Genomic DNA, 12999 nt, shown 5'->3' with positions numbered 1-12999 from the left:
CCCTGAAACCTACTCATCCTGTGTTCCCGAGAGAAATTCTTTTCTTGATCACCAGTCAATGCTTTAAGGTATTAAATCGTTTCATTCCTTGGGCTCTCTCTCGGTCCCTCTCTGGAGACTGCAGCATGGTCCAGACTCAGGGCCTCTGCACAAGCCCAGGGCCGCAGTGTAACAAATTCATACAAAAGCACTGACTGTGTGTGAGCGGCACCCCAGGACCCATGCTCTGCAGCGGCCTCAGCCCTGGCCGGGCCCCCCTCACAGGGAGGCACAGTCTCCCACACCCTTCGGGTCCAGGAAAAAGTAATATGCGCCTAAGAACGACCAAGTGCGGGACCAAGTGGAGCACCGCGGTCACGGCCGTTCCTTTTCCGTTTTGCCCCAGACTTTGCAGATGGGCATCGAGCACTTCTCCGGGCTCTTCGTGCTGCTGGTCGCCGGATTCGGCCTGTCCATCCTGACGGCCCTCGGCGAGCACGTAGTGTACAGGCTGGTGCTGCCACGGATCAAGAGCAAGTCTCGGCTGCACTACTGGCTCCACACCAGTCAGGTGAGTGCGCGGGAGTCTCGGCCGTCAGAGTCCCCGTGACGGGAGAATCGGAGCCCGGGTCAGACCGACAGATGGCAAGCTACCAAGAACGGGGGTGGTGCAGACACCCCCAGAGTTCCCTCTGCCCCATTCGTTCACGTACCCCTTAAATTCAGGCCTCCCCTAAAGCCCCTTCCTTTCAGGTAACCCTCCACTGCTGCTCACAATGGAAGCAATAGAAATGTTTTCTAACCTGGTCTCACTTCATAGTGACAATCTGAAGAGATGGTGTGAAAGTTTCGTTTCCTACAGAATCTTTTCTTGCCAAAATTGAAACCCATTAAATGAGCTTGAGGTCCCTGATTCCCTTTGAACCCACCGGCCTTTGTTCTCTGCATTTTCAGTGGTCCGGAAAATGGGGCCACTTTTGCCGCATTCATCTGTTTTGCTGGCCTCTTCACTCTGTTCTCATAGGACTTTTTTTTTTCCAGGTAGGTTTCTAATTGGTTTGGTTACACTTCAATCCTGTTTTGCCTGCCTTCGTCCTGGGAAGTATTTGGTCTTTTAAGGAGAACTCTGCAGACAAGTGATCTGCTCCACTGTGTGTTAACGTGATTACTCTCGTTCTCAGGTGTTCTTCTTTCCCTCTTTGCTTTGGCTGCTGGGAAGTTCAGACTTTTTTTTTTTTTACTCACCTTTTTAGCAAGTGCACAGGGCCCTTTGCCACCCCTTAGTCATGACAGCTCTTCTTTGTATCACATACCTTTTTACAACCCAGAGCATTTCTAAGCTTCCTGTCAAATTACTTTTTTCCCCTTCTGGTAGAATAATAATTTATATTTAAAATCCTTGTTCTCTTGAGATTAGGGGCAGAATGTTGATCTGTTTTCAAGCATCCCTGGAAATTTGTTTACCGAGGCCAAGGTCTATAGTAAGGAGATACACTGGCACTTTGTCCCTGACTGTGTGTTTCTAATGATCTCCCTGTGTGACTCTGTTCTTCCCGCCAGAGATTACACAGAGCACTAAACACATCGCTTGTAGAGGAAAAGCCGCCGCGTTTCAAGACTAAACGTGTGGAAAAGAGGTAAGAAGAGGCCAGGGCTAGGTTTCCTCAGATTTGTTAATGTAAAAGTTGGAGATGTAACTGAGACTCCGTGCTCAACAGGGAAATTATGTGTAAATAATTCAGATCAAATTAAGATCAAGTTGTTGATAAACACAATCAGTAAAAGCAGATGTGATTTCAAATAGAAATAGGCCAGGCAACATATCTGCACATATATGAACACTGAATTAAAGAATAGGTGGTATTTGTCACGGTTAAAAGTGCAGGTGTGGTCTCTAGACTCAAGCAGCCGGGCCCACACCCATCGCTGACACTGACAGTCCGCGTGGCCCCGGGCAAGTCGGCTAACCTCCCGGTGCCCCCGGTCCCTCATATGTGAGACTGAGAGAAAAGCAGCGCCTGCTCCTTAGATATGCGGTAAGAATTAAATGAGATAAGACATGTAAAGCCCTGAAAATAAAGCTATTTTAGCGATCACTCTTGTGTACAAGATACACCAAGACGCCCAGCGGATGCTGCAGGCGACTAACCCGCGGCACGTCCCCGCCCGCTCCGTCCCCACGCTCCCAGGAACAGCTCACTGCGCTTCCTGGCACCCTCACTGCCAACCCCCAGAGAGAGCGTCTCACTACCGGGAGTAACCGCGGGACGCAGAGGCGACATTTGGAAATCAAAACGGCCCCCTCCCCCCAGCCCGAGCGGGACTGTCCCCTGCGCGTTCGGCGGCTGAAGGTGTGGGGAGCGCGGGTCTGGCTGCCCCGTGGCCCCCCTGGCTCAGCACGCGCCCAGCTGAGGGCGTCGCCTCCAGGCGGCCCTGCCGTCCAGGCGGATCCTGGGCTCAAAGCCTGGCTGTCGGGTAATTATGAAACCTGACTGCGCCTCTCCGGCAGGGGCACAGGGAAAATGGGTGGAAAACGCCATTTGTTCTTCTCGCTTGAGCCTCTGTGGGACTGCTGCAGCCCCCTTCTCTCCGGGTTGCCCCCTTCTCTCCGGGGGTTGCCCCCTTCTCTCTGGGTTGCCCCCTTCTCTCCGGGGGTTGCCCCCTTCTCTCCGGGTTGCCCCATCTCTCCGGGTTGCCCCCTTCTCTCCGGGTTGCCCCCTTCTCTCCAGTTGCCCCCTTCCCTCCGGGTTGCCCCCATCTCTCCGGGTTGCCCCCTTCTCTCCAGTTGCCCCCTTCCCTCCGGGTTGCCCCCATCTCTCCGGGTTGCCCCTTCTCTCCAGGGGTTGCCCCCTTCTCTCCGGGTTGCCCCCTTCTCTCCAGGGGTTGCCCCCTTCTCTCCGGGTTGCCCCCTTCTCTCCAGGGGTTGCCCCCATCTCTCCGGGTTGCCCCCTTCTCTCCGGGTTGCCCCTTCTCTCCAGGGGTTGCCCCCTTCTCTCCGGGTTGCCCCCTTCTCTCCAGGGGTTGCCCCCTTCTCTCCGGGTTGCCCCCTTCTCTCCAGGGGTTGCCCCCTTCTCTCCAGGGGTTGCCCCCTTCTCTCCGGGTTGCCCCCTTCTCTCCAGGGGTTGCCCCCTTCTCTCCGGGTTGCCCCTTCTCTCCGGTTGCCCCCTTCTCTCCGGTTGCCCCATCTCTCCGGTTGCCCCTTCCCTCCAGGTTGCCCCCTTCTCTCCGGTTGCCCCTTCTCTCCGGGTTGCCCCCTTCTCTCCGGGTTGCCCCCATCTCTCCGGGTTGCCCCCATCTCTCCGGGTTGCCCCCTTCTCTCCGGGTTGCCCCCTTCTCTCCGGTTGCCCCCTTCTCTCCAGGGGTTGCCCCCTTCTCTCCAGGGGTTGCCCCCTTCTCTCCGGGTTGCCCCCTTCTCTCCGGGTTGCCCCCTTCTCTCCGGGTTGCCCCTTCTCTCCGGGTTGCCCCCTTCTCTCCGGGTTGCCCCTTCTCTCCGGCTTGCCCCTTCTCTCCGGGTTGCCCCCATCTCTCCGGGTTGCCCCCATCTCTCCGGGTTGCCCCCTTCTCTCCGGGTTGCCCCCATCTCTCCGGGTTGCCCCCATCTCTCCGGGTTGCCCCTTCTCTCCGGTTGCCCCTTCTCTCCAGGTTGCCCCCATCTCTCCGGGTTGCCCCCTTCTCTCCGGGTTGCCCCCATCTCTCCGGGTTGCCCCCTTCTCTCCGGTTGCCCCTTCTCTCGGGTTGCCCCCATCTCTCCGGGTTGCCCCTTCTCTCCGGGTTGCCCCCTTCTCTCCGGTTGCCCCCTTCCCTCCGGGTTGCCCCCATCTCTCCGGGTTGCCCCTTCTCTCCGGGTTGCCCCCTTCTCTCCGGTTGCCCCTTCTCTCCGGTTGCCCCTTCTCTCCGGGTTGCCCCCTTCTCTCCGGTTGCCCCTTCTCTCCGGTTGCCCCCTTCTCTCCGGTTGCCCCCTTCTCTCCAGGGGTTGCCCCCTTCTCTCCAGGGGTTGCCCCCTTCTCTCCGGGTTGCCCCTTCTCTCCGGTTGCCCCATCTCTCCGGGTTGCCCCCTTCTCTCCAGGGGTTGCCCCCTTCTCTCCGGGTTGCCCCCTTCTCTCCGGTTGCCCCTTCTCTCCGGGTTGCCCCCTTCTCTCCGGTTGCCCCCTTCTCTCCGGTTGCCCCTTCTCTCCGGTTGCCCCCTTCTCTCCGGTTGCCCCTTCTCTCCGGTTGCCCCCTTCTCTCTGGTTGCCCCTTCTCTCCGGTTGCCCCTTCCCTCCGGGTTGCATCTCGCCGTCAGAAGCACTTCCCCGACCCCGGGAAGCCCTCCCCCGGGGGTGAGCAGGTGGCCCCCCGCGCAGTCGGTGGTCCCCGGTACCATGTACCTCGGCCCTGTCAGCCGCAAGCTGTAGACTAATCGGGTCACAGCTACTCTTTGTCACGTTACATGTATCTTTTTCTATAATTATTTTTGACATAAATTTTTAGCCGGAGGAACACAGGAGACACAGCAGCAAAGACACCATCTCATAAGCACGAAGCGTTTGTTTTCCGGCCGTGATGGCAACGGGAAGCCCAGCGAGCCCAGCTCCAACTGTGGTGATTCCCAAGCACATCTCTTTCGCCTAAATCGAGGACCAAATGTGTCTTTCACTCAACTTACCCGCTTTTCTTGGCAAATCCCCTTCGGGACCCCTTATTTTGAGAAGGCAGAACATGTCCCGTGGCTTATGTCGGGTCCCCATTTCCTGTAACCCACCCGTGACCCAGCACCCACCTGTGACCTCTGAAGCGCGGCGCGTGTCTCGGGTCCCACGGCGGCCTCTCTCCTCTGGAAGGCCTGGTGGGTATCGGACCTTCCCCTTACACAGTTGCTCGGTGGAAGCTTGTTTGGCTCAATTTTCGTGTTAAGTCCAGTTCACTCACTGGTCACATTACACTCTAAGGCTGAGAAAGCCTTAATACAAGACACAGCCTCGGTGCTGTGGGGCGCAGCAGGGCACCACACTCATTCTTTCCGATTGGACACCAAGCCTGACACCCAGCATCTGTCGTCTGGCATCCCCAGGGGGTCCAGGGCCACCTGTGGACTATCAGAGCTCTTGCGATGCCAGTAACTAGAGTTTGTCCAGGAATCCAGCTTCTGCTTATTCTTGTATGTTATGTTCCCAGATTCGTGTTCAGAGCTCTGGAGAAAACCAGATTGGCTACATCTATGTACCTGATTTCTGTGGTGGTCTGGACAGACCAGGAAAACATGCCGATAGATGCCCTACTCCCAGGTTTTCCCCACCATGAATCATTCTATGGCACCAGAGTTAGTTTCGTTGGCTTGAAAACTCTCCCTCTTTTTTTTTTGGAAGAATATCTGTTCAAATGCCCACATCTGCTACAACTTGACATCCCCCCTGTGTGCTCCATAATTGTTGAAGAAATAAAGCAATACATACATGACGTGGGCTTGAGGAAAGGCTGGGAGAAATTGGGGGCCATGGTATGAAAGTTGATGTCGCTCCTTTTTTTCTTTAAAGCAGAGAAAAAGGTAGATATTGCAAGAGACTATTTACATATTTAGCCCTTGGTTTCTTTAACATGTGATTTCATGTAGGTTTTGGCCTATCCTTTGCCCCACTGGGTTGCCCCCTTTTCCCTTTCTCTCACCCCAAGATACACAAAAATTGTAAACCACATAACACACACCACAAATAAGATTGTTTTGAAATTATTCAAACTCAGTAGGAAATCAGTAGAAGAAAAAAATGAAAGGGAAGCGTAAGGCTAGAAGGAAAACTATAACCGCATCTCTGATCCAGATAGAACGCTAAGTGAATTCATTACAGAATTGTTACCCAGCCCAGGACACGAGAGCGGAGAGCTCTGAACCCCCTGCTCATTTATCTGAGATTTAAACTAGGAGAAATGTTAAAGAGCCTGTGGCATGTAGCAGTTTTTACTGTGTGAGAAATTATCTCCATATTTAATGTTTGAAACAACAGTGATTTGCCTATGAGTCTGTTAGTCAGTTTTGCAGATTGCTGATCTGGCCACACTCGGCTGATGTTGGCTCATTTGCTCACGTGTCTGCAGCCAGCTCGTGGGGAGGGGAGAGCAGCTCAGGCCGGCTGGTCTGCGATGGCCTCGGCTGGGTCACCCGGGAAGCCTGGGGACTCTCTCCACTGGCCTGGTACCGTCCAGCGGACTGGTCTGGACTCGCTCACACAGCAGCAGCAGGTTCTGAGGGAGGCAGTGGAAGTGCGTGAGGCTTCTTAGAAGTGTAGGCTTGGAACTGCCACCTGCCACCTCTGCCACTTTCTCTTGCCTGAAACGGTCACGAGACCAGACCAAAGGGGCGGGAGAGCGGACTCCCGCCCTTGAATCCCCCTTGATAAGGATGAGGGCATGGATGAAAGGAAAAACAAAGGGCCGTGGCCGCCTCTGCCATCTACCGCAGGGAAACGTGACATGGAATCGTCCTACTAAGTCCTCGTGGCTTTGTTCCCGGCCACGAAGCTGAATCGAGGCTTTGTCATGCCTCCTCCCCCTCCCCCTGCGGGTTCTCCCCTTCTCTTCCCAGCCAGTGAGAATCCAGTAATAAAATCTTACTTCCGTTATCTGGATGGGGGGACCAAGACACGAGGTATATGGATGGGGGGGCCAAGACACGAGGACCTCAGAGAGCGTTTTTATCTTGTCTGGCCCTGTGGCAGATTGCAAAGTGGTCACAGTCCTCCCCCCCCTCCCCCTCCAACAAGGCTAGAGGAGATCTGCAGCCTTACCACTCAGGGCTCTCGTCTGTCCTTGTGGCTCTTCACATTGCACCCAGCTGTCAAAGCGCGTTTCAGAGCCAGGTCCCCCGGAGCCTGGCCAGCAGTCCCCCCCGCCCTGGCTGTCCGCCCGTCTCTCTGAGACCGGGTGGGCGGCTCCACGCAAGCCTGATAGAGGGGTGCCAACCGACTGCTGCTTGCCTTCCACTATCCCGGCCAGAGCTTGAGGCTTTCGCGATTTTCTGTTGTCGTTAAGCTTCAGAAGTGAGCCGTCAGTCTCAGCCCACGTAAAGTCATCCCTGTGACGTAATGGGAAACGCTTTGCTGAAGCCTGCGGCGTGTGCGCTTTTATTTTCCTCAAACTCATAAACATCAGGGCTGTGCTGCGGGACTGAGATGAGTCATATTATAGTGCCTGTCATCGGGCTCGTGCTGAGAGTCCAACAGCTCAATAAACCGATTCTTAGTTTTACTAAAGCACCGTTTCCAGCCACGGGCTCTGTCAAGGCGGCGCTGATGCCTGAGCCCTGCCGTCTGGAAGGGACTGAAAGGGCATCCGAGGCTCTTCATGTAAACGCGCGCGACGCCCTGGCCCATGGCCCTCGGGGACACGCCTGCCGCAGTCTCAGGGCCGCGTAAGACCTGACCTTGAAGCGCTGTTGAAAAGGACGGTGCTGGCTCCCTTCATCCCCGGGAGGCTGGCCGGCAGCCTGGCTGTGGCCTTGTTCTGCACGCTGAGCGCACCAGCCCTCGGCCTGCGCACGGAAACGGCCCTCGGGTGGGTGGGGAGCGGCGCTTTCAGAGCGGCGGGCGGAGGCCAACCCACGGTGCCTTTGTTTCCTAGGTTCAGTGCGGGGCCCCGGCAGCTCTCCGTGTGGAATACCTGCAACCAGAGTCACGACAACCGAAGAAAATACATCTTTAGTGAGGAGGAAGGACAGAACCAGCCGGGCGTCCGGACCCACCAGGACATCCCTCTCCCGCCGAGGAGGGAGCCCCCCGCCCCGCTGGCCACCAACGGGAGGGCAGACGGCCTGCGCGGGGCGGCGCTGCAGGAGCTCTCGGAGCTGGAGAAGCAGATCCAGGTGATCCGGCAGGAGCTGCGCCTGGCCGTGAGCCGGAAGGCGGAGCTGGAGGAGTACCAGAGGACACACCGGACTCGCGAGTCCTAGGCTCCTGTCTCCCGGTTCCCGCCTCCCTGAGCCCTCCGGACACTTTGGGATGCTCTTTTGTAACCACCGACAGAGGGAACCCGGGGTCTAGGTCTTCTCAGAGGTCAGGTCCGCTCTCCCAGCCCAAACAGCAGCAGCGGCTCTTCCCACGCTCGCTCCCTAGGTCTCCAGGGTAGCAGCCTCCCAGAGCAGGAACCCTAAATTAGCCAGGGGTGTCAGGGATCTGTGAAACAGCCAGACGGCCCCAGCTCCTGTCAACCTTTCACCAGGTGCCACAGCACTGCTTCTGGTTTCTGGCCCTTGCTCTGCACTAAGAACAAGAGATACAAAATTGTTACTCATACCGGTGTCTTACTGGGTTGCTGGGTAGAGATCAGGGGTACCCAGGGCTGTGGTTTTTGATACAACTCCCCAGTCTAGATTCGCTCCTGCATTTTGAATGGGAACAGAGGCAGAGCTAGAGAAACTAAGGACAGGGACTGAACTCGCTAGTATTACAGCCGGCCCAGGAGCGATGGGGCCACATCAGGGCCGTGTTTCTGAGAAGGTCCTAGCTCTCTGACACCACCCTGACATTTAGTAGGAATACATTTACGTGCCATGAAGAAAGGGGGACAGGGGTGTGGTGAGCGGGGAACAGAGGACAGGCCAGAGAGGCATTAAAAATAGACATTGTGCTTTTAGAACAAGCTCTGGGCCAGAAAAGCATGTTGGCTAAGAAATGAATAGGACCACCCTTCTGACCTAGCCAAGCATCTCCACCACAGTGTGTGCCTTCTGTAAAGGAGAAAGAGAGGAAAACAAAGCAAGGACGTGGCCTTAGGATGAAACCGGAATATCCCTGCTTATTGTAACCACGGGTTTAGTGAAAGTGTTCTGCAAACCACATACTAGGCCATTTTCAGATTAGCAGTCACCTGTCTCTTAGATCTGAGAATCCCCAAAGTGAGCCTCAAGCTTGTGAACATCACAGGCTTCACCATTCAGACATGTGCTCTGTGCTTTTCATGTCTGCACTGGTAACAACCAAGTCAGCCTCCCAGCCTTATACCCACTCTCTTCTGAGGAGCTGTAAACAGGTTTGGTCTCTGATTCTCTCCCGGGCCCCACGTAATGACCTTAAAAGGTTGATATCAGTGACCTGACTTCCCTCTGTCTAGGCATCCCTTCCCCACTGTACAACTTCTTGGACAGGCAGGAAGGTAAAGGAATATGGGAACTAGAGAATTTACGCACCCAATGTTAGTGTAGACGGGTATCGTCCAGGAACTCGTTAGACTGCTGGTTGTCAGGACCCTTCCCCAGAGGTTGGATGGGGACCAGGGGAGAGACCAGAGGTGAGCTCAGAAACCTCCTGCTATCCAACACCCCCAGGTGACTATCACGTGTGGTCCAAAAATTACCCTTCAAGAAACACTGTTCTAAAAGCGTGACTCTCCCAGGCAGTGGGAGAAGTGAGAAGAGCATTTTTTGAGAGTTTAAAAAAAAAACAGAACTTTGGCACTCACCTGCTAATTGGCCTTCCGTACAGCCCCTCCCACCCTGGGCCCCATCTGGGACTAGACTTCCTTGTGTTTCAGTGATTTGCTTTATCTTCTCAGTACTCTTTGCTGCACCCCAATGCATGTGGAGGCCTACAATGAGTTCATAGCGCCATACCAAGGCCTGGTGCCCTGCACCAGCTGCCGATCACTGGAAAGGCAGTCTACTGTTGAATGGAATCCTTGCATTTCCGCCAAGAGTGACCTAGTCTCCCAGGGAAAGATAACACCCTAAGCTGTAATTAGATCACATTTCAGCAATCGGTTAATTGTCTAAGAAAACCCAGGGGTGGATGCAGGCACAGAGATACTAATGAGGGAGGTGGGAGGGTTCTCAAATTAGACTTCATCAGACTCACCCACAAAACAGTTCAGCAGTGAGGGAGCTGGTGAGCCCTGGAAGCAGAAAGGACAATTCTGCTTTGAAATGCCCTATACTCCCATGGTCTCACCCCAGGCCCAGAAGGAGATTTGCAACTGCCTTTGAAAGATTAAGCCCCTTAGCCATCCCACCCATCTCCCCTGCCCTCGGGGCTGCTGGGGGGCTGCTATACAGGTGTACCTCAACGCACGTAACAGCCATGCTCCTGAGATTGTACATGGACATTTTTATAACTCAGCTCATCTCCTGACTGTACCTGAGAAGCTGGCGACTTAAAGGAACCCAGAGGTGAATTCTTTTGTAAAGAATCCTTTTGTAATGCAATTAATTGTCCCTTAATGTATCAGTTTTGTAAGTTTGGATTTTTGTATATCGGGTTTACCTTAAGCTTCTCTACTGAGGCATTCTGAGCAGGTGATGACATGCCAGGCCACCCTGCCTCTCCACGGAGCAGAGAACCCAGGCACAGCTCCTCGGGTGTCCCCTGAGGAACTGCTTGGCCAGAGTTGGGGCCAGGATGCAGCAAAAAGCAGCAGGGGCTGGCAGCAGGTGCACCGCCATCAGCTCTGCTTGTGATGCCTCCAGGTCCTGCAGGCATTTACCTAAAAACAAAGCATCCTTGCTTGTGGTGAAATGAAGCAGTCTCCATGTTAAGTAGCGATGATTATTTTTATTGGTAGTGATTGAACAGTGTTTTGCAATTTGTGAAACAGCGTGTTGTGTTTTGTAAAAAGATTTCATGAAATGGTGGGTCCTTTGAAAACCCTCCTTTCTGTTCTGCTCCACCTCTGCTCCGTCAACTCCCCTCAGGCTCAAACCATGCAAAGATCAGAAGTCCTGGCCAGGCGGTCTTTGGGTAAAGAAGCAAGAGTAGAGGCGGCTGCTACCTGCCTCCTTTGTGGGCTCTCACTTCATGAGCTCAGGAAGCCGCTCCTTTCCAAGCCCCGGTGCTGGGAACCCCGGCATGGGACATGATGATGTCGCACACCCCCAACCCTGTTTTCCAAGGCACTCCTGGCACAGGAAGCACACACTAAAGTATGATGGGGTGAGTTAGAACAGATCGGTTCATGTAAATAAGGATCAGGGCCCCAGAGTGTGGGTGCCTCAAGGCAGAGGACAAGGGATTCCTCCAACAAAGACAAGTTGGAAGGATGACTGGGACAAACAAGTGAGGCAGCCACAGGGTCCCAGTCAGTTGAGGTCTTTCATGTGCCTGGAGGTGACTCTCCATTATTCATGGATCTTGCTGTGGCACAAACTCTATACAGGACCTGCTGCTCCCATGACAACCAGACAAGTGGTCAGTGGAGCAGCTGCCACTGAGAACAGAGCTTCGTCACCTGGGCAGTGGGTCTGTCAGAGCCTTGCAGCTAGTGAGCACGTCCTGGGTGTGGACAGAGGAGGAAGGGAAACTACGCAAAGCCTCTCTTCCTCCCAACTCAGATTTTTGATAAGCAAACCAGGAAACCTAGCCAGTCCTCAAAAGAAACTGCTTTCTAGTCATCAAACCACTTCACCATCTTCAGGATTTAATTGCTCATTGCCCACTGACACCATCCATCAAATCCAGGATTCCCTCGTTTTTTTTAGTTTAGTTTCTAATCGTTTTATGAAAATAATGTACTTAAAAGTATTTTCTTAAGGTTTGTAATGAGTGTTTGCATTGTGTCTTCATTCTAACGTGTTTGCAATCGCTCCGCTCCAGGAAGACCTGAAATGCTGTCTTGTGAGCATGACGTGAACAGGCTGTTTTGCTCCAGCCACTTTTCTTGTACAACCATGTGGATGGACGAGATGTCCTCAAGTCTTTTCCATCTTCAGTTTCTATGACTGTGGAATAAATGTTCAGGTAGAAACTTCGCTTTCGGGTGGACTGCTGGCATTGTCTTTGGGGGCTCAGACGTTGATGTGGTACCAGCGCCTTCCTGACAGGAGACCCATTGATGCTGTGGTCTATGCTTATTTCCTTGGTATCATCCAAAGTGGCACAAAATCTGCTGAGAAAACTCAGCCCTGGCATCATGAAGTAGAACTGAAATGGCTTTGTCTGAGAGAGACGTTCAGGAAAAGGCACAATATTAAGAGCTGTCTGAAAAACTCTGCCCTGGTCACCCTCATTTAGTAATTCAGCAAACATGTGCCGAACAGTTTGTATCTACATGCCAAGGGTTGTATTGACAGACCCAACGGTGACTAAAATGGGCATGATCTCTAACCTCAGGGACCGTCTCACAACCTGTCCTTTTCACAACCTGTCAACAGGCAATGCTGTAAGAGCTCACACTTATCGATCTCTTCTTTTATAAACCGTGATCTCATTTAATCTTCATTGAAGCCTAGTCTAAAGTAGATAAACTAGACCTCTAGTTTACAGATGGAAAAATTAAGGGCCAGGGAATTATATACGTTGCCCAAGGTCATACAGCTTGTAACAGTAGTAGCAGAGATTCTTACGTGTACTGAGTGCAGCTTCCAGAACAACCATATCATACTGTTAGGATTCTGATCGTTGCCTTACCACCGCTTCTTTCTCTAACCTTGTCTTTCTGCCCTGTCACCTCTGGCCCATGCCTCAGCCTGGCCCCAGCCCCACAGAGGGAAGCTGGTGCGGTAACTGCACCTGCATTGGTACACTGAGCTCAACACTGTAGCCTCTGAGTCTCACGGAAATAGTTTGGGGCATCTCCTTTTGCTTCCTAGTCCAAGCACGACCTGGAAAAAACACAGCTGCAAACCACTCGGCAGTCCTGCAGTCTCAGGCATCCTGCTGTGTGTGACAACTCAGGCAGTTCCAACTGCTGGCAAACTTGCCGTCATGAATCTACTAGCTGGATGCATTCTTCACAGATTCTTTTGGAATATACCCAAGTGAGATCTCAGAAAAACATAGACCTACTATAACCTAATTCCACCACCAACGTACGCAAGGATGTTATGCATCATTCAGGCATTCATTTTTTGGATTATTTTGAGCCAATATTGGGGCTTGTTGCGGGAAACAGAAAAATAAAAAAGCAGAGTCTGATCCCATGGAACTCAGTTTAGTGAGGAGACACAAACTGGCAAAACACTGTGGTGTGGACTTTAATAAAGAAATGCACACTGGGTGCTATGGGAACAAAGAAGACGCTTCTGTGTGTGTGCATGCACACTCAGGTGTGTGGTGGTGGATAACA

General features: G+C 53.4%; 1 protein-coding gene across 1 annotated transcript in view; it reads left to right on the top strand.

The window, feature by feature from the left end:
• The window catches only part of GRIN3A (glutamate ionotropic receptor NMDA type subunit 3A), a 127171-nt gene extending 115488 nt beyond the window's left edge, over positions 1-11683 (top strand). The window contains exons 7-9 of the mRNA XM_016225027.2: positions 386-550; positions 1540-1616; positions 7570-11683. Of these exons, the coding sequence (XP_016080513.2) occupies positions 386-550; positions 1540-1616; positions 7570-7897 (570 nt within the window). The 3' untranslated portion in view covers positions 7898-11683. The remainder of the gene's footprint in view (positions 1-385; positions 551-1539; positions 1617-7569) is intronic.
• The last annotated feature ends 1316 nt before the right edge of the window (positions 11684-12999 follow it).

Source organism: Miniopterus natalensis, chromosome 12, assembly GCF_054644295.1.
Source record: "Miniopterus natalensis isolate mMinNat1 chromosome 12, mMinNat1.hap1, whole genome shotgun sequence".
Taxonomy (NCBI): Eukaryota; Metazoa; Chordata; class Mammalia; order Chiroptera; family Miniopteridae; genus Miniopterus; species Miniopterus natalensis.
This window is presented reverse-complemented; position numbering and strand designations above follow the sequence as displayed.